This window comes from Schistocerca gregaria, chromosome 2 (genome assembly GCF_023897955.1).
Source record: "Schistocerca gregaria isolate iqSchGreg1 chromosome 2, iqSchGreg1.2, whole genome shotgun sequence".
Classification (NCBI taxonomy): Eukaryota; Metazoa; Arthropoda; class Insecta; order Orthoptera; family Acrididae; genus Schistocerca; species Schistocerca gregaria.
Window position 1 is genome coordinate 382,282,303 of NC_064921.1, and position 26,591 is coordinate 382,308,893.

Genomic DNA, 26,591 nt, shown 5'->3' on the forward strand with positions numbered 1-26,591 from the left:
GCCACCCTGTTAATACAGAGAACTAGCAGACAATTAAAACCACTTTGACTGGAGGAGACTGCACAAATTTGCCTTTACGGTCGATCTATTCAAAGTCAGAGAAATAGCTATTCATATTAAAACTTCAGGCTGCGCGAACCATTGGATATGTCTTGTGCGTTTAGCTAGAGCACTTCTCCTTCTTGTGTAATTATAACTTTATTTCCTGGGCGGGTCCACTGTGTGTTCAATCCTTCTCTCAGATTGGAATATATTTCACTCAACAGCTAAATAAGAGTATTCTTTGGTGTACTGTCCGCCCACCAGCAGGTCTGCTACCCCTCCACACGTGTGGTATGCGAGCGTCCTGACCCGTATGGCCTACATCAGCAGAAGACTAGAGTTGCGCTCTACCAAAACAATGGTTCGGTAGTTTTGGCTCACCACATGAACATAGTAGAAAACGGTAGGATTACAGGTGGCATTGGTAGCATTGGTAGGGACAGCAACATAAATGAATGTGTAAGAAACTTGAAGCAGCCGGTTTCTCGCTGTTTTCTTTCACTCTTTTTTTATGCACATAATTACCACCGTACATTATTCACTGTTAATCCATTCTGTATTCTGTATCCTTACAGAATAAAAATTACATTTTGTAGGTGACACAAATTTATTGATCGTTTAGCTTCTACACCTTTATGTAACCAAAGCAATTACTTTTGCTGTAAGTACAGTTTACATGCACGAACATAAAAAATATGAACAATTACCATTGTTATTTTGAACTCAATAGAACTTTCTTCACCGTGATCAAAGGCAAGAGTTTCCCATTATTACTGATAAATGTGGCAATTTTTATGAATTACAGAAACATGTTTGATATAATTCAACGAAGTGTTGAAGCGATGTTTGATATGTTATTGTGTTGTGGTTTTTTATTTCATTTTTCAAATTTTTGTGAGGAAATTGAGTTTTGTAGCGTTATGTGATAAATCAGTAGTGTTTACTTGATTTTTACTTCTGATTCACGTTACAAATCAACGATTTTCGTATAAAACCTGGATCAAACATCGACAATTACAATTTTGCTATGGATACTATTTACTTTTCAGTAATAGTCAGGAGGACAGCCATGTAGAACAAAAATGCTCTGTAGGTTACCGTCCCTGTATACGGGATGGAGAAAAATTGCGTCACGAATTTTTAACCCTGGATAGCTGATGGCAGTAGGAACCAAAATTAATAATGTCGTGTAGGTCGAGAAAGCACAATTTTTAAACCACGGAAACTTGCGCCACACGCTCCGATTGGCCATGGAATTGCTCTGTTGCCGTTCGTCGGTTGACGGGCAGCGCCATGGTTGTCGGTTCACACATACAAACGTCCCTCGCCCCGGCGCTGCCCCAAAGTGATACGCACGCGTGTCGAATAGGTCTTGTTGTTTGTCTCCACCTCACGTCAGAGGCATTCACACGTAAACATCGCTTCGGAGCACACACACACCGCCTGCGATTTAGTCATACAGAAAGCATAGCGGCACCGTACTCGTTTGGTTTTTGTTTATGGACAAGTCGACGGTAATGCACATGAAACTCGACGGTTGTATGAGAAACCATACCCAACAAGACGCCACCCACACCCGCAAACGTTTACAGCAGTTCACCGGTGACTTGGCGAAACAGACTCCTTAGTGGTATATGACGGTGATGCTGAAAGACCTCGAACACGAAGTGAATCTGCATTTGAAGGGTCTGTTCTCGATCGCTTCGAGGCAGCATCTACGACAAGTACTCGAGCGTTTGGACACGACATGGCGGTCACTCATCGGTTACTCTGGGAGGTTTTGAGGAATGACAGCCAGCATCCATTTATTTTCCACACTGTCCAAGACGTAAATCCTGTGGTGGACTAATGAACACAGGCTAGGGTTTTTCCGGTGGTTTCTGCAACGTGTTGCAGGAGATCCCCACTTTCCCGCCATTGTGTTGTTCATCGACGAGTGCACCTTCCATCGGTATGGAGTTTAAACACTCGAAACGCTCATTACTGGGCAAAGAGAAATCCTCACGTCACGTCACGACCATCTGATTGGGCCGGTCCGTCTACGTCCTCGACTTACCGGGGCAAATGACCTTCACTTTTTGCAAGAAACTCTACCTGGTCTGTTGAAAGATCTTCCGCTGGACATACGGCTACGGATGTGGTTGCAGCACATAACAGTCGTGCTGTGCGCGGATTTTTAAATGAACTCTTCGACGGCCAGGTAATTAGCAGAGGTGCTCATAGGAAATGGCCCCCGCGATTGCCAGGCCTCATGCCATCGAACTTTTTTCTGTGGAGATTGTTCAAGGTTCCAGTTCACACACCAGGACGCGAACCACCTACAAACTAAGAGGAATTAATGGCTCGCATTCAACATTCCGCCAATCACATCAGGGCAAAGCCAGGAATCTTTGAAAGAGTTCGGCAAAACATAGTTCGACGTTAGGAAGCTTGTGTCGCATCAGAGGGTCACCAATTCGAGCACTTGCTTTAACAAAGTCCTAGCTACAAAAGAGGCCCTTTTCAGGGCCGACACAGTTTGTAAAAGATTTTCTGTACGCGAACTAACAGCTATTCACGGGTTTGTTCTTGGTACGTCTTATCATAAAACGTCAAAGGATGTGTCGGGAAGCCGGCGGATTCGCCCCCAGAGTTGGAATGCTGGCTCGCTACCACCGAACATATGGGCCGCCTTGGATGCATCACGATCTGCGACAGGCAAAGCTTTCGCGGTCATGCGTTGTCCGGAGCATACGGCAACAGGGCAAGTTTCCGTAGTGTAAAAATGGTGCGTTGTCGACCTACCCAACATTAGTGCTTTTGGTTCCTACTGGTATCAGCTACCCAGGATTGAAATTTCGTGACACAATTTGTGTCAGTTTCTAGACAGTTAACCGCTTCGGGTTTTGGGGGAATCTAGTAAGTATGAATTAGGGGAACAAAGGGGAAAACTGATCACAACCGGAAAGGAAGCGATCGTTATCAGCTAACGCCGGACAGGTACGCAACACATCTAACGTACAGGTAAAACGGTATGACAACTGATCAAAGCTGATAGGAAACTGACGCAGTCATCGCTTACTAACAATAGTGTACGGTAGTCCATGGTAGTTTTACAACTCTACAGATGACAGAACTACATTCGTACACACTGGCTAGGCCAGGTGGAAACAGTGCGAGTGCTGCTACAGAGCGCCAGCCCTGCGGAGATGAATACTTCTGCAAGACACTTCATCTCAAACTGTGCCTGTAGACTAGTATCTCTGCGCTGTCTGTGTTTATAGGGCGGCCCAGCATTGCTCTAAACCAGTCTTCTGCCGAGCCCCAAGCTGGCTGCATCTCCAGCTCTTCAATCACGGTCCCAATTGGAAACTTCACTAGGTATGACGCCGTGCCACATCAGCTGTCGTCGAACTACAGAGCCGTCTGGATCAGTCTTCCCCTTCACGATAACTCTGCACGTGCTTTGGAGATGACCAGGAACTTGTTATCGACTTTGACCTTCACTACATTACTTTTTTCTACTTACATATGAATATTTAACTTCGTGTGCTTCATCATTACGGTCTTCAGCCCAAATTCAGACTTGTGCAAATTCAGTGCTGATCACAAACTTTCACAAACTATTGTAGAGAAACTTTTGGTTCATGCATACATACAATTTATAAAAATGTATATATGTATGTACATATGTTCAACATTTCCTCCTAAACTACTGGACAGATCTAAGCCAAGCTTGGTATCATTTCCTGTTTGCAAAGCATCACCATGGGTATGAAAACCACGCACCTATCAGAGGGGTTGGGATGTGGATGAAATGCAGGGTAGTCCACAACGTGAGGGTACCCACACTTCAGCCATCCAGTACTTAATAATGTAAGCACCTTTACTCAAGTTTTTCTCGCTCAGGACCCTCACAGAGTGATGAAAGGGAAAAAGTTTATCGCTTACTGCATTTTCGCTGTTCGTGCACTAAAACTGCCACATCAAGCACGACGTTTTGATTTATTACCTACTTACTACTAATTGTATTCGTAACGCAGTTTTCAGACCGTATTCACATTCACCACTGAATGTACTAGATAAATTACATCATTGTACGACTCTAGTTAAAGAGATGCGGCGCGATAAACACTAAGATGCGCGACTAACTCCCGCATCATGCATTATTTATTACTTCGTTACCATTAACTCTATTCGCAACACATTTCGCAGATAGTATCCAAGTATGTCGCTGAATATGCCTACAAAAATATATCGTTATACAACACACAGTACAGGATATATGACGTCACAAACATTAACTTGCTCGAAAATGAAACTGCAGCGAGACATACACTCCTGGAAATGGAAAAAAGAACACATTGACACCGGTGTGTCAGACCCACCATACTTGCTCCGGACACTGCGAGAGGGCTGTAGAAGCAATGATCACACGCACGGCACAGCGGACACACCAGGAACCGCGGTGTTGGCCGTCGAATGGCGCTAGCTGCGCAGCATTTGTGCACCGCCGCCGTCAGTGTCAGCCAGTTTGCCGTGGCATACGGAGCTCCATCGCAGTGTTTAACACTGGTAGCATGCCGCGACAGCGTGGACGTGAACCGTATGTGCAGTTGACGGACTTTGAGCGAGGGCGTATAGTGGGCATGCGGGAGGCCGGGTGTACGTACCGCCGAATTGCTCAACACGTGGGGCGTGAGGTCTCCATAGTACATCGATGTTGTCGCCAGTAGTCGGCGGAAGGTGCACGTGCCCGTCGACGTGGGACCGGACCGCAGCGACGCACGGATGCACGCCAAGACCGTAGGATCCTACGCAGTGCCGTAGGGGACCGCACCGCCACTTCCCAGCAAATTAGGGACACTGTTGCTCCTGGGGTATCGGCGAGGACCATTCGCAACCGTCTCCATGAAGCTGGGCTACGGTCCCGCACACCGTTAGGCCGTCTTCCGCTCACGCCCCAACATCGTACAGACCGCCTCCAGTGGTGTCGCGACAGGCGTGAATGGAGGGACGAATGGAGACGTGTCGTCTTCAGCGATGAGAGTCGCTTCTGCCTTGGTGCCAATGATGGTCGTATGCGTGTTTGGCGCCGTGCAGGTGAGCGCCACAATCAGGACTGCATACGACCGAGGCACACAGGGCCAACACCCGGCATCATGGTGTGGGGAGCGATCTCCTACACTGACCGTACACCTCTGGTGATCGTCGAGGGGACACTGAATAGCGCACGGTACATCCAAACCGTCATCGAACCCATCGTTCTACCATTCCTAGACCGGCAAGAGAACTTGCTGTTCCAACAGGACAATGCACGTCCGCATGCATCCCGTGCCACCCAACGTGCTCTAGAAGGTGTAAGTCAACTACTCTGGCCAGCAAGATCTCCGGATCTGTCCCCCTTTGAGCATGTTTGGGACTGGATGAAGCGTCGTCTCACGCGGTCTGCACGTCCAGCACGAACGCTGGTCCAACTGAGGCGCCAGGTGGAAATGGCATGGCAAGCCGTTCCACAGCATCTCTACGATCGTCTCCATGGGAGAATAGCAGCCTGCATTGCTGCGAAAGGTGGATATACACTGAACTAGTGCCGACATTGTGCATGCTCTGTTGCCTGTGTCTATGTGCCTGTGGTTCTGTCAGTGTGATCATGTGATGTATCTGACCCCAGGAATGTTTCAATAAAGTTTCCCCTTCCTGGGACAATGAATTCACGGTGTTCTTATTTCAATTTCCAGGAGTGTATGTCTACAGATATCGTGAATTACCCTAAATATGTGTGAAACATATTTGACATGTGCGTATGTGGGCGAAGCCCTAGGCAAATAGCTCATACTAAACACGTGGAATGATTTCAATCAAATTTGGTACACACATTAGTTACAATCCGGAAAGAAATACTGTAGGTGTAAGAACTACCAGCATTCTATTGGGCTGAGTGCCATAATGTGGAGATATAAGGGGGGTGAAGAGATGGACAGACAGTAAGGGGAAGGAGGAGATATGCACAATTAGGTGGAAGAGGAGATGGATAGAGATAAAGGAGGGGGAATGGACAAAGAGAGGGGAGGACGTGAACAGAAAAAGGAAAGAGGAAGGGGGGGAAGATATATGCAGAGAGAAGATGGTGGGAGGGGGGGGAGAAGATTAACAGGTAGAAGGAGAGGAGGAAATGAACAGAGGAAGGAAAGAAGAGGTGATCGACAGAGATAGGTGAGAGGAGGAGATGGACAGCAAACGGAAAGGGAAGGAGGTGAACAGGGAGAGGAAGTTGGACGAGATGGACTGAGAGAGATGAGGATGAGGAGGGAGAGAGTGGGGAGGAGGAGATAGAGAGTGAGAGGGGAAGGTGGAGATTGACAAAGAGAGGGGAAGGAAGATCGAATTAGAGGGGGAGGAAAAGATGGACAGATGGGGAGGAACAGATGGACAGAGTGTGGTGGAGCAGATTTACAGAGAGGAGAAGGGGTGGTGCAGGTGGACAGAGAGAGGTAGAGGGCTGAGATAGTCAAAGAGATGAGTGGAATGAATATGTACACCGGGTACTCTTCTATTTATTAATGAAACTGTTCTACATTGTTTGTCTGGGTTGTGTTCTCATTGCACCTCAACCGCCACAAGACGTATCACATTTCTTTGCTGGTTACTTGTATTCGCACCCACCGCAATGACGACAAATTATATAAAGACTGGTAAGAATGTATTTATTATTTATCCTCGAGCTCCTTTAAATATCAAAAGCACTTTTACTACACCATGCCACCTCAATGCTTTACTCATGTTTTGTGTCCGCCATCTGCTGTGAAGTAAATAAATACAAGATAAGTATTTATTTGGGCCTCGCTATTGTCGAAGCATGAGATTACATACCTACATTTTTGAAATCTTTAGCAAAATTTGTAATTATATAACTATGTTTAATTTACTTATATAGTTGGCGGCTTTAAGGCAGTAATTTTCAAAGTATTGGATCTGAGGAGGTCATTTCTTACCTGGACCACCTGGGAACTGAGTAGTCGGACCATTGTAGGCGAACTGGTAGTAGTACAGAGGCTCTGAAGAGTACTGGGCCATGTTTCTGATCGCAGCGTCCACTCCTTCCACGAAAAAGAGATGAGAGCTCAGCTGGAAGAGAAAATCGCAGAGACGTCAACGAAATTTCTATACGTTTATCTCACGTACTTCTTTCTTCTAGTCGTCGGTTAACTTATTGACATTGTGAGCAATTGGTCGTTAGATAACTTTTTAGCTATCGCTTACTGTAATAATAAACGTCTCTTTAAGGCAGCTTACTAGGTTACAAAACCAAACTTATGATTGTTACACAAGTGTTGCGTGTTTTTTGTTCTTAATTCCGCCAAGAACCAAAGTAACAGTCAATTAAAACAAGACTAAACATTGTTTCTTCACTAACCTTACGCGTGTCTGCACTGTGTATAGCAGCCATCAAAAAGGATTGTGTTCTGACTATAAAGCATGAATTACAGCGACTATTCTCTCAGCTTTGCTAATTCGAAGTCAAATTACTAGAATTTTTACCTGCTTTCTTGCCGTACTTGGCTTTCATCGGCATACGATAGCGCGGAGTTAATGACACCTGCACTATTTCGATTATGGCTGCCATCTTACCCGGAAAGATTTTAAAAGGCTTTTTCCTTCTCTTCAGTGGGACAGGCAAAGATAACAGTAGACATCATTGACGGCAGTCTGAAGAGCCATGGATGCGGCATGAGCTTAAAGTGAGTGTTGAGAAGGGAGCAAGCCTCAACGTTAAATGCAATTTCTTTCGTTCAGCGTAAAAATGACGGAAACAAAACCCAGCATCCAAATGCAACCTTCGTCATTCCTCGTGCGGTGGCTTCCGAATTACATATGTAGATGTAATACACCTTGTGAGACAATCTCAGACGTGCAGTATGACAATGATAGGGGATTATTACTTCGCTGCCGAAAACGATAAATTTGTAACAGTTGCTATTATCTAGTGCACCTGCCCATCACAGCTAGAGAAAAAATTGTTAAAATAACATGGCGAAACTCTTACCTTGTTTGACGTAAATACCTACTCAAAACTGTCATTATTCGCGCTCATAATGTATGAAATCACGGAACTATAATCTTCCTTAAACATTCAATCACGAAAGTGCAACGTGATCGTACTTTATTCACAACCCGCCGTCGTATTTCATGTGACAGTTTTTAGATCATATTTATGGTTTTTCATCGAACTCAGAGTGCATTGGTACGGAAATTGTTTCAATGTTTCAGGCGAAAAAAACCGTATCAAATTTCAATTTCTTTTTCACTCAAATTACTACATGGAGCTGCATTAAAACAAAAAAATAATACCTCTTATGTAACATTTACCACTGTCTAGAAAAATAGCTTTTTAAAAAATTTCATGTTTAAGTATATAAGTCTTGTTCAAATTGCAGGGGAATACTTTTTTAGTATCCCTCAAGAAAAGATTGAGCAGAATACAGCGTATCTGTCAGAGGAACAGAGTGACCTCAAGGGCTGGTAGATCACGTTCGGATAACATCCACTGTTCTATATTAGCAACTGGAAAGAATAGAGCTAGTAATAGAGAAATGCATATGACTTTTGTGGATTTGAAAAAAGCGTACAACATCATACCAAGCTCTGAGACTGCATCTGCCATGAACAGATTAAAAGTAAGTGATAAGTGAGTTAATATAATTATGAGAAAGTACAAGGAGACAGCAGCCAAAGTAAAGATTGGAAAATGAATAACAGAAACCTTTAGAACCACTAAAGATCTTAAGCTTAGTTGTAGTTTGTCAGTTTTACTTTTTAAGATATACACAGAGCAAGCGCTAAAGGCATGGTAGAAAAATTGTTAAGGAGTAAGTATGTTAGTTGGACAGGGCGGAATGCATTCACAATTTTTTTGCAGATGACGCAATCATTTTCGAAAACAGTAGACAAGAGATGGAACACATCTTACACTACTGGCCGTTAATATTGCTAAAGCAAGAAGATATGCAGTTGATAAGCGGGTATTCATTGGACAAATATATTATGCTAGAACTGACATGTGATTACATTTTCACGCAAATTGAGTGCATAGATACTCAGAAATCAGTACCCAGAACAACCACCTCTGGCCTAGTAACGGCCTTGATACGCCTGGGCATTGAGTCAAACAGGGCTTGGATAGCGTGTACAGGTACAGCTGCCCATACAGCTTCAACACGAAACCACAGTTCACCAAGAGTAGTGGCCGGCGTATTGTGGCGAGCCAGTTGCTCGGTCACCATTGACCAGAGGTTTTCAGTTAGTGAGAGATCTGGAGAATATGCTGGCCAGGGCAGCAGTCGAACATTTTCTGTATCCAGAAAGACCCGTACAGGACCTGCAACATGCGGTCGTGCATTATCCTGCTCAAATGTAGGGTTTCGCAGGGATCGAATGAAGGCTAGAGCCACGGGTCGTAACACATCTGAAATGTAGCGTCTACTGTTCAAAGTGCCGTCAATGCGAATAGGAGGTGACCGAGACGTGTAACTAATGGCACCCCATACCAACACCCCAGGTGATACGCCAGTATGGCGATGACGAATACACGCTTCCAATGTGCGTTCACCGCGATGTCTCCAAACGCAAATGTGACCATCATGATGCTGTAAACAGAACCTAGATTCATCTGAGAAAATGACGTTTTGCCATTCGTGCACCCAGGTCCATCGTTGAGTACACCATGGTAGGCGCTCCTGTCTGTGATGCAGCGTCAAGGGTAACCGCAGCCATGGTCTTTGAGCTGATAGTCCATGCTGCTGCAAACGTCGTCGAACAGATCGTGCACATGGTTGTTGTGTTAAAAACGTCCCCATCTGTTGACTCAGCCATGCGGATAAGATGCCTGCCATCTCGACTTGTAGTGATAGGAGGCCGTTGGTATCCAGCACGGCGTTCCGTATTACCCTCCTTAACCCACAGATTCTATATTCTGCTAACAGTCACCGGATCTCGACCAAAGCGAGCAGCAATGTCGCGATACGATAAACCGCAATCGCGATAGGTTACAATCCGACCTTTATCAAAGTCGGAAACGTGATGGTACGCATTTCTCCTCCTTACACGAGGCATCACAACAACGTTTCACCATCCAATGCCGGTAAGCTGCTGTCTGTGTATGAGAAATCGGTTGGAAACTTTCCTCATGTCAGCAAGTTGTAGGTGTCGCCACCGGCGCCAGCCTTGTGTGAATGCTCTGAAAAGCTAATCATTTGCATATCACACCATCGTCTTCCTGTCGGTTAAATTTCGCGTCTGTAGCAGGTCATCTTCGTGGTGTAGCAATTTTAATGGCCAATAGTGTAGATAAGTTGCAGAAGTAATACACAAGATCAGGTCAAAAAATTAATTCTGATAAGATACAACAGATGGGTTTTTCTAAAACAGGAACAGATTTAGTTCTCGAAGGTTGGAAATTAAAAACCGATAGTTTCAAGTATTTGGTTTCTGTTATATCCAGTGGCGGAACCTGCGACAAAGTTATTGACACGAAATCAGCGATGACTGAACGATTATTTAACAGAATGAAAAAAGGATATTCCATAGTGTCATTGAGAATACAGCTACTTATGCTGCAGAAATGTGGCCACTTAGGATAAAAAATGAGATAAGTTAGGATAATGGAATTAGATTTTATGAGAAGATGCCTGCAGGTCAACCGTGAAAATAAAATTAAAAAATCTAAAAAGGAGAAAAATGGAAGTGGCACAGTCCATAACGAGCACACTGGAGAATAAAAGTCTGCAGTGGTTTGCGGATGATAAAGGAATGAACAATGACAGCTGGCTTAAGAAGATGGTAACGTGGGTCCAGATGAGAACTAAGAGTGGAATCGTGGGAATTCTATATTGATTGTACGGTGGTTGAGAAGGGGTTAACAGCTTTCACGATTGGATCAACCGAGGGTACTGGAAAACGAAATCGACTAACTTGTAGTGGTACAAGTCAAATAAGAAGTAAAGAAAATAAACCTAGTATAGAATTTTCACATTTTAAGTTGTATTGCGAGGGATAAAGAGCAGTTGGCAATTGACACCGACAAACGTGTTAAACAACACGGAGATCGTGTGGCGCCTGTAACGTTTCATCAACAGCGATTTATTCAAACGCAAGAGACACAGTTTTGATTACTAGGATTTACTACATCGCGGAACGAATACTTCGAATTACAACTATTATGATTAGTCACATATAAATAAGATGGACATTTCTTGGAAGGAAGACGAATCGAATATTATAAGAACAAGCTCTACTGCTGTGAGGCACATCACGAAACACAGTACAAGTAAAAATAAATATTAGTCATAAATAAACGTTAGCTAGTGTCGGAAAATTCACTTTACTTGCACTATCTTTTACTATCTTTTCAAAAGTGTCTGGGCATCTGTTACTGGACATTAATACGTGAGATGTCCAACCTTTGCCCCTACGATGGATTCAACTCTGCTGAGAACACTTTCAGTGAGGGGTCTGAATGTCTGTTGTGTGACGGCAGCATCTGCCTAACAAACATGTTGGCTTACAGGTGAAAGTACTGTACTGCCCCCGCATGGCTCGTTTAGCATCCTGAACGAACGGTCGGACAACATGTCTGGCGTATCGGTAATTTTGTTTGCGGGCCATTGCGTATAGTCATGATTAAAATTCGAAGAATAACGTAAGCAGAAAATATAAATTTGTATCCTCACTCTGTAGTCGCTTTAAACATTGCAAGTAATACTTTGAAAACCCATTTTCAGACATTTCATCAGCACATTTGAATCATTAGAATTAATTTACGGTTTCTGTCTGAGAAGTTTAAATAACGAAAATAACAAATTCTCTTTCAAGGAAAACAAAATGTACTGGATATCTGTAATTTTTAAAGCATCATACACTTCTGATATACTTTCAGATGCATGTACGTGCAGTGGTAATTCCTTCAGATAACACTGTTCACCGCTTAAGTGATGACAACATAACTAAAAAGAACGATGAGTTTTTACTATGGTCCTGACTTACCAGAGCCGTTGTGTAGTTTTTCTGCAGTGTAATGTCACTGTCGTTGTAATAGAACTGTTTTATTGACTGAGCAGCGCCCAGCTGTTCCTCCCTCGTCGGAAGTCGCAGATCACAAGCTATTGTTTCGTCAAAAGATTGACTTAGTTTCGACACTTGTTCTTCTGTGGACAACGGCCCACCAGCTGAAACAAATGCAGTTTACTCAGAGCCAAATTATCTGACAAGAGAGATGAAAATATAAACTTTTACAAAAATCGAAAATGAATTGTCTCTGTAAAACAAACTGCACTGATATGTAAACATGGGAATATAGCATAGCCCGACTCCAGACATCTGCTTTGATCCTTGAACGTCATATTTCTAAAAAATAGCGTAGTTTGGAAGAGGTACGGAGACAACCACAGATAAAATTTAATAATAGGCCAAGTACATACTTCAAGATGGTGACCATAAGATACATCACGGTCGATAACAAATATGAAATACGTACGAAATATTTCAGTCCGCTATAGAAATGAGAGTAACGGGACAAAAGCAGGCGTTAAACGGTTCTGGGGAGGGAGAGAAAAAGTAATAAAGCTAAGATCATTCCAAAGTAACTAAACAACCGAAAAATAACGCACACGAATACGTCTACAATAATCCTAACGCAAAAAGGTAGAAAACACAAAACTGGAATCGAATAATATGACAGCGATACCAAACGTGCCGCCCCCTCCCCCCCCCCCTCCCTCCACCCCCAGATAATCGAAAAACGACACACATGAATTTATCCAGAACAGAGGGAACGAAAAACGACAAAAGTCGCACAATTACCGAACACACCCCCACAAAACAAAGACATAATCTAAAAATAACACGGACAAATTATTTAAGAATATAAGGAAAATAAGTTTAAGAAGAAACCTACACAACTGGAATTGCAGTCTACGATGGATGTCACTAATTTGTCTTTGTGAATGGTGAGGTACCCCGATCGTCTACGTGGTTGGGCTACCCTTATTATTATTAAGTAAATCGCTTCCGTTGCACGGCATTATCGTTTTCTTTAATTAATTTGCATGAATATATGGGTTTCTTCCCTTCTCTGTAGGTCACCAGGGATCGGACTTTAGCATCTAGGGACGTGCAAAACAGCGCAACCAACACCCCACACCATACCCCAACGTGTAGGCTGCCCTGCACGACAGGTATTTTGTGTTAAGAGTACTATCAGCCTGTTTTAGCGATGTTTAGCATAGCGAAGGTTGAGGTAGACAGAACAGGCGATAGACTGGAACAGTTGGCAGGATGGGATGGGTAGGGAAAGATGGACAGACAGATGGAGCAAGAAGGAAAGCAGCTTTAATAAATCACTGGGAGATGTGCTCTCAATATACACTGATGAACAGAGCGCTCGGAATGTAATACTGACCGTCACGACGTTCGTACACAACATATCGAAGCAAGACACAACCGGCTTCGTAACCTCCGTTTGCCTGACGGTCGAGAGGCTGGAACGACAAGTATACATCGCTCTCCTTACAGCCGGACGGTACTCCAGATGACTATGTGAAACACCTCATCACCAGTCCCGAAGAATTAAGACAGTAGACCCGCATACTGACGCTGGACTCCCATGAGGAACACTGCGAGCGCTGTAGCGCCAAGCACCGGACAGTGACATGCAGCCCAAGATACTTGGTACTGATTTTTATGCTTGTGCTGGAAGCAGGATTATCGTTAAATTTACCAAAGCGCTAGTTTGGCCCGTTTTGTATCTTCGTCGCCTGTCAGAGATAGCCTGTGTATAAAGTTGGGGATTTGTCAAGAAGAAAGGCCATCTAGAATCCAGAGGTACAGACAGGCGATAAGAGATGCGAGGAAACTGAAGACCTACTCGACAACCGTGAAGCTTCGACGGAAGGGAGTACCTTCGGTCCTCTAGTGAAGAGGATTTAATAACAAAACCAGAACCCGAGCATCAGCCAGCGCTACCAAAAGACAAACTACTAACAAGATCTATATCTAGGATGCTGTAGTGGGCTCCAATAAGAACTTTTGAAACAGCAGGTGGTTTTTTCTCCATGACAGAGATCAATGCCGCGAACTGCAGCACACACGTTGTGTCTTCTTGACAAATAAAACACACTGCCGGAAGAAAATTAGTGTGCCTAGAAACACTACGTCGATTTTGATCCGATGACGGCGTATTCCATCTGAAGGACAGTAGATACACTGATAATGGTTTCAACTGCATCTTCCAACTGACAGCGCAGTGACATAGCTAACAGAGCACCTTGTGTGTGTACTCTTTAACAGGGCATGCTCACAGCTAGAAAACGCAGAGTGGTGCAAACGTGTGAAACAAGCAGGCAACCATGCAACTGATTGAAAGGGGTCAAATAGTGGCCTTCCGGGAGGCGGGAAGATCCTGTCACACAATTACCACACACGTTGGACGCGCTAGATCAGGTGTGCAACGATAATGGTGTCAATGGTCATGTGAACATTTTGAGAGCTGTAGACGAGGTTCTGGATGTCCACTCGGCACAGACGCCTGCCAGGATCGTATGCACAGTAGTGGCAATCGTATCGCTGTTACAGTACAGATAAGAGGACTTGTGAGCGCAGATGTGTCAACACGAAATGTTGCGAACTGGTTATTAGCTGTGGAACTTCGGACAAGCACTCCTCTAGCCTGTCTTCCACTCACGTCACAAAATTGAAGTGCACGGATCGACTGCTGCCTTGAGAGGATCAGTTGGAAGATCGAATGGAGTGCCGTCGTCTTCAGCCAAAGAAACAGTTTCTGCATGCACACAGGTTATGGTCGTTTGCGTCTACAATGTGACCTGGTGAGCGCTGTCGCGTAGAGTGCGTTCATCCAAGACACACTGGCGCCTCTCTTGTCCTTATGGTCAGGGGTGTGAAAAGCCACAAACCTCCTCCACCTGTGGTGTTTCTGGAGGAAAGAGTAACCAGCGCAGAATGTTGTTAGACTCGTTCTTTCGCCGTCCTTGCTACAGGTAAGTAATGTGTTGTTCCAACGGATATTACTCGCTCACACACTACCCGTGAAACTTAACGTGCTCTGCAAGACGTGCAGCAACTTCCCTGACAAGCAGGATCTCCGGACTTGTCGCCAGCCGAGCACGTGTGTGATATGATGGGACGAGAAGTGAATCGTGCGACTCGTCAACCAATAAGTCTTACAGAACAATGTGAACAGATCTAGCAGATGTAGCATAACGTATCCCAGGACAGTATTCGCCATCTGAACGGTCGGCTTGGTGCCAGAATCAGAGCTTGCAGAGCCGCCCGTGGAGGCCACACCACGTACTAATATGGGTGTTTCAGTTTGGGTCGATACCTGGTACCTCAGAGCCACTTGTGCTATTGGTCTCCAAATGTAATCATTTCATTTACTCAAAATGGTTCAAATGGCTCCGAGCACTATGGAACTTAACTTCTGGGGTCATGAGTCCCCTAGAACTGAGACCTACTTAAACCTAACTAACCTAAGGACATCACACACATCCATGCGCGAGACAGGATTCCAAACTGCGACCGTAGCGGTCGCGCGGTTCCAGACTGTAGCGCCTAGAACCGCTCGGCCACTCTGGCCGGCACATTTCCTCCATATGTACTGTTGTAACAATAAATCCTGAGTGAACTGGAACCTCTTAATTGATGTGCTGGTTTTTTCCGGCAATGTACTTGTAATATTTGTACATTCTGAACTATTCGATGTCTGTATAAATATACTGTTCAGAGGAGTAATCGGAATACGTAAATCAATATCTGGGACGTTAAATCTATCTTGATAGATTAGATAGCATAGCTTGATATCTTCACTTTCCACGTGGGTAACAATTAAAATAATTCGCCGGTTATTGGCTGTGTTATGCATTGCACTATGAGGTTACTCTTCAGAAGGAAGTTAGGTTCCAGTGTCCCAGTACTTTCTAGTGAGGTACACATGTAGCAGCTGTCATTTGAGTTATTTTATTCAACCAAGCACATACAGTCTGACATCTAAATGCAAGGGCGGTCTGTTCGATCCAAAAAGGATTGACTTTCGGTCACGTCGGCTCAGATACCGTTGCCTCTCCGTACGTCATCCATAGGTAACGCTACAAGGACACAGGCGAGTTGGACACGGTCGCCGACGCATTACAGCCCCACGTGAAGACAGATATCCAGTCATCTCCGCGCTGTGGTGACCTATGGGTTCCGCCAGAGCACTGCAAGACGATGTAAGAAAGGCTACTGCCGCCGCTGTGTCCGATCAGATTGTAACGAACAGGTTACAAGAAAGGATCTGAGGAACCAGACGTCATGTTCGAGTACCCCGCTTGACACTGTTGTTACATCTTGCAGTTAGCCTTCAGTTTTGCCGTTCCCTTGTCAACTGGTAACTTCGTCACTGGCGAAACGTAGTATTCACAGACGAGTCCAGATATCTTCCGATGCAAGGTGATGGTCATGTTTTTGATGAGGAGGCCGGTGGTGAGAGGTACCTGCCAAGTGTTGTCCAGAGAGTCGACAGATTTCCAAGCTTTCGTGAAGTTGTTGGGAGGCTTCGGTTTCGATAGCCATACGGATCTTGCCGTTCTCCGTGGTCTCCTTACAATTAGGCTGTACATCGAACAGATGCTGTTGGACCATGAGGTGACTGCTGCACACGGCGGTGGCGCTGAATTCTTTCTAATGCGAGCGGAAGCAGGGAGGTCTTGGGAAGCCTGTCGATGGAATAATGGAATGGCCGGTGGTGAGTCCCGAACTAAGCCAAATCGTGTACATATGGGACATGCTTAACAGACGTGTTCAACCACAGACGCTCCCAGAGCTCTCATGGGCTCTCATTGAAGAACGGCAACGGATGCCACACGGTGACCTTCGTGGACTTACATGGAATATGGCATGAAGATGTCAGGCAGCGATGAACGCTCACAGAGGGCATACACGTAAACATCACATCGGCATACACGTAATTTAAGCTTTCACAGTCTAGCGAAAAGCACCTCGGTTGACGGAATGAATTAATCTTTCAACTTTGTTTTCGATACCTGTCGGACTTTTCAATTCTTTTTGTGTAAACGATTGAAGATGTAATGATACTTTGTTGTGTACTTGATTTTTGAATGATAAAAGTATAATTTGGCGACATAGCCAGCCCCCAGCTATTGCTCAGTAGAGTATGTCAGAATCCAAGAGTTATGTTCATCCCGCCGGCCGGTGTAGCCGAGCGGTTCTAGGCGCTACAGTCTGGAACCGCGCGAACGATACAGTCGCAGGTTTGAATCCTGCATCGGGCATGGATGTGTGTGATGTCCTTAGGTTAGTAAGGTTTAAGTAGTTCTAGGTTCTAGAGGACTGATGACCTGTGATGTTAAGTCCCATAGTGCTCAGAGTCATTTAAACTATTTTATGTTTATCCCATTTTTACAGCTCTGGAACAGCAGTCCGGACTATTCGATATTTGTGTAAATAGCTGCACTCTATCTAGTGGAGGTCAGATCTGTTCTGAATTTACAATTGTGTGAGTAATAAATGCGCTTACTATTTCTATATGTTGAATTTCATTGACGATCCTGTATACGAACATGGAGCGATGGTGTTTTAGATATAACAGTATTATTTGTTGTCTTACACTAATGTGATTTTTATATTGTCGCAATTCATTCTTCCATTTTTCGCTTAGATCTGAAGATTATCTGCTAGTGAGACCGAAAGCGGTTATCATTAATAAATATAGTGACACAGGGGTTTCTCATATCATTTTCATTCGATATGATTCTGTCAGTTCTTGAATCTGTTGACATCCTCAACTGTGTGGATTGTCTTATGTAGAAATTAATATAGTATAGTGTAGAATGTTACTTGATGGAGAAGGTATATTTTCATTTTCTGCAATTCGAATACTCATATATATTTTACAGTGGCACAACAAGGTATGAATTCTGAAACAGTTTATTTTTCTCTGAAGACGCAGAAGACATTGTAAAAGAAATTAGCATCGCTTTTTTTAAGAAATAATTGATACGTCTTATCAGATTTTAATACAGATCTATGATATTGATTGTACAAAGAGAAAGCTCAAGGGGCATGTTCCAGCAGCGTTATGTGGCCTGATAAAGGGCACTTGCCAAAGAGACCAAACGTTAATTTCTTTGAAAATACACTCCTGGAAATTGAAATAAGAACACCGTGAATTCATTGTCCCAGGAAGGGGAAACTTTATGATCACACTGACAGAACCACAGGCACATCGACACAGGCAACAGAGCATGCACAATGTCGGCACTTGTACAGTGTATATCCACCTTTCGCAGCAATGCAGGCTGCTATTCTCCCATGGAGACGATCGTAGAGATGCTGGATGTAGTCCTGTGGTACGGCTTGCCATGCCATTTCCACCTGGCGCCTCAGTTGGACCAGCGTTCGTGCTGGACGTGCAGACCGCGTAAGACGACGCTTCATCCAGTCCCAAACATGCTCAATGGGGGACAGATCCGGAGATCTTGCTGGCCAGGGTAGTTGACTTACACCTTCTAGAGCACGTTGGGTGGCACGGGATACATGCGGACGTGCATTGTCCTGTTGGAACAGCAAGTTCCCTTGCCGGTCTAGAAATGGTAGAACGATGGGTTCGATGACGGTTTGGATGTACCGTGCACTATTCAGTGTCCCATCGACGATCACCAGAGGTGTACGGCCAGTGTAGGAGATCGCTCCCCACACCATGATGCCGGGTGTTGGCCCTATGTGCCTCGGTCGTATGCAGTCCTGATTGTGGCGCTCACCTGCACGGCGCCAAACACGCATACGGCCATCATTGGCACCAAGGCAGAAGCGACTCTCATCGCTGAAGACGACACGTCTCCATTCGTCCCTCCATTCACGCCTATCGCGACACCACTGGAGGCGGGCTGCACGATGTTGGGGCATGAGCGGAAGACGGCCTAACGGTGTGCGGGACCGTAGCCCAGCTTCATGGAGACGGTTGCGAATGGTCCTCGCCGATACCCCAGGAGCAACAGTGTCCCTAATTTGCTGGGAAGTGGCGGTGCGGTCCCCTACGGCACTGCGTAGGATCCTACGGTGTTGGCGTGCAGCCGTGCGTCGCTGCGGTCCGGTCCCAGGTCGACGGGCACGTGCACCTTCCGCCGACCACTGGCGACAACATCGATGTACTGTGGAGACCTCACGCCCCACGTGTTGAGCAATTCGGCGGTACGTCCACCCGGCCTCCCGCATGCCCACTATACGCCCTCGCTCAAAGTCCGTCAACTGCACATACGGTTCACGTCCACGCTGTCGCGGCATGCTACCAGTGTTAAAGACTGCGATGGAGCTCCGTATGCCACGGCAAACTGGCTGACACTGTCGGCGGCGGTGCACAAATGCTGCGCAGCTAGCGCCATTCGACGGCCAACACCGCGGTTCCTGGTGTGTCCGCTGTGCCGTGCGTGTGATCATTGCTTGTACAGCCCTCTCGCAGTGTCCGGAGCAAGTATGGTGGGTCTGACACACCGGTGTCAATGTGTTCTTTTTTCCATTTCCAGGAGTGTATGACACGGGCTAGAAGCCAGAAGAATTATACTGAAAATGACTCTGCCTCGGAAACCCTATACACTTACAACTATATATTTCTTGTATGAACATCGAGGATGTCTGTAAGTACTTACGCTGTGTCTGAGAAAGTTGTTCGAGATCAGTCGATCCAGTTACGTACGGGACGAAATTGTATCGACCCTCCTGCACCATTAAGCGCGGATCCTCCACCAGGAATGCTGACTCGTGCTCTGGTTCAACACTGGGCACCCACACACAGGTGGTCAGACTCAGTGCGTCCTGTCACACACCAGGAAACAAAGTATCACTCATAACGAATAAAGCGAGCAGCAGTATCAGAAAATATATGCAGGGTGTAACGGCTATAAGCTCACATATTTTACGTGTGGTACCTCAATATGTACACACACGAGTGTCTTGGTTGTTTCTTTCTCTAAGTCAAACAGTGTTCCCACGAACACGTCACATAATTTACTACCTGATGTTTTCTGCACAGTCGTAACTGCACCACTAAATGGACTACGCCAAAGTATACACTAACTGCGTCGACGTGTCCACGCTTCAACACCTGACGTGCTGCCAGTAGGAATTAGACATTACAATTTGCTCTTGCCATATGTACTTGGAGGTACCAACCTAAAAACATACTACCCCTAATAACTCTGAGTATGAGTCTGTATGAAGTAAATACTGATGTTATACAATGTCCACAGTCATTAAGAAAAATTTATGCACGTTACCCGTTACACTCTGTATTTAATTCCGAGACGGTGTAGAATGATACAAAATTTATAAAGGGTCATTATGAGATGATGTAACAGACTTTCAGGGCTGATAGAGAAGGGTAAATGTATCAGTCTGAGCTTAGATACCCTGGTTCAGATAAGAGTGAGTCGACAGCAATAAGTGGAAGAGTTCTGATACCTTCTGACAGTGGAATACATGCCCCGGTACTGTTGTTACTAAAATTCGGGTGTGCAGCTTTTAGAGGTATTAGTATGGACCAAATAAAAAAATAGTCTGTTGTAAAAATAAGATCTAAAATGCAAATTTCAAGAGCTATGAGCACTTGTTCATCTTTGACACTATGAATCACTTCTCTTCTAATGTAAGCTCTTTGGTTTCATTATCTTTCAAGACGGTATTATGGACTAAAATAAGAAAAGTGCTTCAAATATGGGCTCTAAAATATATACCTTCAAAACCATTAGCACACCCTTCATCTTCATTAAGCTGTGATACATCTCCTGTACTGAAAAAAGTGTTCTTTTCTCTCAAGCTGTTCATTTTAGTGCCCATGCTTATTACATTTTTTTTAATTTTTGTCCATAATTACTCCTTCAAAAATATTGAAACCAAAGAGCTTGCGGTAGAACAGATGTGTTTCACAGGATCGAAGATGAATAATTGCTCATAGCTTTACCACGCATTTTTTCTTGTTTTGGTCCATGCTACAGTTATGAGAGTTAGCTACCTCAAAATGTTAGCAACAGCAGTACCGATATACGCATTCCACTCTCAGTGGTATTAGAACAATGTTCACTTATAACTTTCCGTACAAGAGCCCATTACCTCAGATTGACACATTAGCCCTTCTCCACCATCTATGACAGTTTGTAACATAATCACGGAATCACCCTGTACGTTAATTGACTTTCGTTGTCTTATTCTTATATCACAATTTTATTTTCCGCCAGTAGCAGATAAAATTTCAGAATTTCAAAAATTCGTGTTTAAGAAACTGGACTATCAGCTGCGCTTCTGAAAATATGTGTATAGCTTAAACCGTAGTGGAGGCCTCTTTTTTTTAACTGCAGCTTCCTGTCAATATCAGATTTTATCTCGACAAATATCAGTATTGCGGAAGTACCGTCAAATGTTAGGGCGGTTTCTAATTTAGGTGCCGGTATAGCGGAACCTGAAAGAAAGAATATTCTTTTAGCCTGTCTTTCAGACGCTGTTACTTTCATTGTCTCAGAATGAACTCTTTTCCCATACTCGGGTCAAGTGGTCTCCACTCGTCTTGGTTTATCTGCGAGGCTAACTGTTCAGTCGCCAAGTTTCACTTACTCTTTTTCCTTTTTGTATTTCCTGTTGTGTTATCCCTGCACCTCTCATGCCTTCCTTTACTGATGCGAACCATTTTATAGTTTCAGTTTCAGCATTACTGGAAGTTTCGTAGACACTGACAACTTTGCTGCTTAATCTGATTTTTTCGATTCTCATAAAACGCAAACAGAATTTTTACCTGCGTAATTTTAAAATTCGAAAGAATGTTTTCCTTCTTTTGAATTCCTTTATTTGGTATTAATCTGTATTTCCCTTCTTCAGGGTACTTTTTACTCAAAATTAATCCATTTACTTTTCTTTCTCTCTTTCGGATTTCTTTAATGACTCTCTTTCCGTTCAAAGACAATCTCTCAGCCCACTAAGGACAGTTTGGTTTGATGACAGTGTTGTAGTGGCGCAGATGACTTATTTGACTGAATATGTCTTCTGGAAGTCTGAAGACTGTGTCAGTTTTGTGGCAACGAATTTCATATTCATGTTGAATGTTTTTACATAATTGTTAAACTGAAAGACCCGATTTTCCCGTATTTAGTTTTTATAATTTTTGGGATCAGATAACGTTACACACGTCCTATTTTTATTTTCAAATGATGTTGGGAGACATATTTTTCATGTAGTTCCTTTACGAATTTCCATTCCTTTTGTGTTATTCGGATACCATAACGCAGAACTGTAAGGTTGTCTGTGAAAGTTGCGCAGCCTAGCTTGACATTAACTTTTTCAACTTTCTTTAGTTAGCCAGTTTTTAGTACCGAGTTAAGTTTGCTCCACTCTTTGATTACTTTTCCTTAGATACAGTAGCAGAGTACTGAAGATATTCCATCGTCTTGACTGACTCCTGTTCATTTGTGAGTGTACCGTAATTTCTCCCTTGAACTTAAATTTTTATTTCTCTAATAATTCCTGTGGTTTTGAAGTGTTAAAATCGTGCAGATGATTTATTATTATGAATAAAATCTTTTTAAGGAAAATCTGGTGTTATAATGGAACCAAGTATGCAGTAACAGCAAAGATTTATTTGTGGCAGAGCAGATAACTGTGAGGCAACGACTGCGTACTGAGGTTTTCAGACGTCACTGGGCGGACGCTTATCGCTCAGTGGAAATAGCAAGTGCTGCCCTTTGTGAGTCGACCGCACCAGGTCGGCTGATTGTTTTCGGGCAGTTAAAAGGTTTCATATGATCATCAAGTTTTATTGAACAGTTTTTAATTGACACCTGAGAATATATGAACGACCGTCTACTATCCACTTCCCAGATAAAATGAAGAGCCACATTTTCACAAGCGCTACCATCGATAGTACAGTACGCGGAACGGTCGGAAAGCAACAACATAGGAACAGATTCTGGAATGAAATGAGCGCTGACCAGAGTGAATGAGCGACTCAAGGATTTCATTTTTAAAACAGTTTCTCGACTGAAGACCACTTCCTGTATTTTGTAACTCACGAGGAGAACATGGCAAGTGACGTGGGGTCAAAGATAGTGAACACGCGTCTCGGCTTATCCGTAGATTACGAACCCGAGCGCTTACCGCTGCGCCACGGCGCTGTAGTAAATTATTAATCGTAGAGAGTATTTCACCGCAACGGTTTCTTTTAACTGTCGATTTTCTCGACAACGGCTGAGAAGTGCATCTTGGTGCTTTGCCACATTACACCTCTGGCCATGAGCTTTTATTATGCGCAGTATGAATCGAATCTGAATTTCACAATTGGCGGCCTCCCCTTGTTAGAGAGTACTGTTAACTGGTAATCCATCCGAAAGCGTAGTTGTTCTGACACCCATGGAACGAGCTGAGATTTCGGCCCGTGGCAGGGCAGCGCTGATCATCTCGGGGCCCTGGGGGTGTGACCGCTGACGTAAAGCAGAGGTAGGCTATTACTGGAAATGTTTCCCGTGACAGAAAAACAGTCTATTGCCCTGAAAGCTGTTGTCAATCGATCATTAGATATTCGCATATTTTGGTACAACAGAAGTTTCAGTAACTGTTTCTTAAAAACCCTTTGTCTTATTGTGCTACATAACACCACTTTGGTCTCTACACAAAGTGACACCACTGCAACAAATAAATGATATTTGTGTCGCTTAATGTGGTGAAGAGGAGCAACTCTAAGTAATTATTTTATTCTAAAATATTTGGAGAAAGGTAATTTAGTGGATTGTTTACTACTTAGCTACCGAACTCTAGTTGTCTGAGCGTAACAGCCAAAGATGCTTGTACCGAGTGGTTATAACGAAAGTGTAGTTATTCACGGAGATCCAGTGTGGGCTTCAATTATCGTATAGCAGCGAAATTTCGTAGATGGGCTAAAGTGCTAATGCGGAACTGATCTACAGCGGAAATAACATAGTTCAAGTTTTGGCCATCAGGTGCAAATCTGGGGCTGTACAGAATCTGGTCGACGACCCAGCGCTCACGCTGAACAAATTCTGTAAGGGGTGGTCAGTAATAAAATCAACATTATGCCTCTCTAACTTGTTTGGCATTTTATGCCTATGTCCCTAATTCATTACATATGGAAATATTTACATTCGCCTTCCTTTCATTCACTGCTCCAGATCTACACCTGGTGGCCAAATTTGAACTTTTTTTCCCAGAGAAGTGGTTCTGCATTAACGCATTAGAAAATCCATCACATTTCGCTGTCATACGATAATTGAAGCCCACACTAGACATCTTTCAGCAGCTGCACATTAATTACAACCATACAGTATTTTGTCTCTCGGCTAACTACAACATGGCTGCCAAGAAATGTCACAAGGACACAAAAATGAAATACTTTTCCATTCTGCTCCCACTTCAGCCTATTACATCGCATTTTGACAAAAGATTAAATACGGGAAATAAGTAAATAATTCCTTGTCACCTACAGACCGCTGTAACATTTTGTATTATAGAGATCTACTAACTACCAACTGAAACTAGTAACTAGTAACTGCCGACTACTAACTATAAGTCTGATTTTTATAGACTAGATGAACTTGTTTTTCATTTGGCATAATTTGATAGGTTTCTTGTATGAGTGTTGCATGAAACTGGATGTATGATCTCCCGTAACGCGTCATCTAGTTTTCTTATGTGAATACATTTATAAGCATTGACACTGGCGTTGTCTGAATAATTTGCAAAGTATATTTTAACTGCTTGTATTTTCGAATAAGGTTTCTGTGTAGAATGCAATGTGATTTTATCCAAATCTCTTTTCAAAATTATTGTGGATGTAAATTATGAAAAATAACAACGTACCTCGTCGGAAAGAGCTTTGTGAACGTCCTTCACGAGGATATTGGCATCAACGGTCTTGAGGAAATCTACAAGATCAGATGAATTCTTGGCAGGGTATCCCAAATACTGTGCAAACCGTAGGGCCCTGTCAGTGGCATTCTTGGAGAAGGCCCAGGGGCAAAGCACCGACCCGCTCATGGATATCGCGCTCCTATAAAGACCTGGCAGTGAACACAAGACTAAATTAACGACACAACACAATAACGCAACGCAGAAGGAGATCTACGCACCTTGATTATTACCAATAAATTATGACCTGTTTAAACATCAATAATATCATATGTATACAAGAAATCAAGTCCAACCAAGAAAGAGCTATCATTTGATGACACTTGTATTACGATGTTATTTACACGGAAGGAAATACATTTGAGTGATCACATCTTTTTATTACTCTTTGTCTATAAAATAATACACCTCTCGATACACCTACTTAAATACTTTCCACCTTAACTTTCACGTGTCCATTTCCAGCGACTCTTTCCCCAGCTGGTAACTCACAAGGGGACCACGCCTACTCGTCATCAACGATTTCGTCAAAATTTATGATATTTTCAGAGCTTGACCAGGAATGAAACTGGCAGAAAGTAGAATCTGCAGTCGGCCAAGCGTTTAGAAAAGACAGCATGTCGCGTGTTGGTCAAGTCATTTATGTTAGCATACTTTCCATGCAGCGGTTGGCGCAGTAGAAAGGGGACAGAGTGGTAATTGGAGAGTCGTATGGCCGAGTCTATGTGCGGAAGATACCTAATCTTTCCTTTATGTTCAGTTTCCACGTTACTTATCCTCCAAGCAAACCGAATTAGTGCTCAAAATGTTATATTTAATAATAGTTCAAAAAATACGTGAAAAGGAAAGACAGTTGAAAATGTGGAACTGCAAACGAATTTCCGGGAAGGGATTTTAAAGCGGACGCGAGAGCTTCTTATATAAAATTTGTTTCGTTGCAAAAACAGGAGAAATTCTAATTACCTTGGCATCTTGGACATGTTATCAGCGCTGCATTTTTACACTTACACGGTTGTTTTAAAATTTCTATAGAAAAATGAAGTTGGCTTATAGTCATACAAGGTTCTCACTAATCGCACAGTTTGGCTGGAACCCAGCGATGATGTGTGGTGGTGTAAATGGAATGTATTTTGATCCAGTCTTCTCGGGATGCGATTTATTTTTCTCTGTTGATGAGAAAAGAGCAGTTTTGAAGCTTTTTGCTCAAATTCTTTACCAGATGACGAAAACAGGCATTTCAGGGTTGCACTAGCGGAGTGCTTTAGGGGAAATCACTTTAATGCTGCACGATGTCAATCCTTCATCTTAAATGATCTCGTCGTTTAATTGTGGATTTGTTTGTCCCTCCACGAGTCAATTAACAGCGAAAATTTATGCTCATGCACGAAGGGCTTTATTTCCAATCCCAAATTTTTCTTTACGTTTCCATTTCAAGCCTTTTATGAAAAATTAATAAATAGAAGATAATGAGCACTCTTTCGGTTTATTTTTAGTGTAAGTAAGACAAAAGTAATTGGCCGACTGCGATAAGGACTCGCGCACTGGTTGTTCGGTACAAACTTACTTACGGTATGTACAAAGACAATTCCGGAAATCGAGGA

The 26,591-nt window shown here is 43.6% G+C and overlaps 1 protein-coding gene across 3 annotated transcripts in view; it reads right to left on the reverse strand.

Moving 5' to 3' along the window:
* Positions 1-26,591, reverse strand: part of LOC126320713 (esterase FE4-like) — a 104,747-nt gene that overhangs the window by 21,376 nt on the left and 56,780 nt on the right. For all 3 annotated transcript variants that reach the window (XM_049994090.1, XM_049994089.1, XM_049994091.1), the window contains exons 7-10: positions 24,943-25,142; positions 19,737-19,902; positions 12,064-12,245; positions 7,017-7,149 (exon numbers count right to left, since the gene is read on the reverse strand). In XM_049994090.1, coding sequence (XP_049850047.1) covers positions 7,017-7,149; positions 12,064-12,245; positions 19,737-19,902; positions 24,943-25,142 — 681 coding nt within the window. The remainder of the gene's footprint in view (positions 1-7,016; positions 7,150-12,063; positions 12,246-19,736; positions 19,903-24,942; positions 25,143-26,591) is intronic.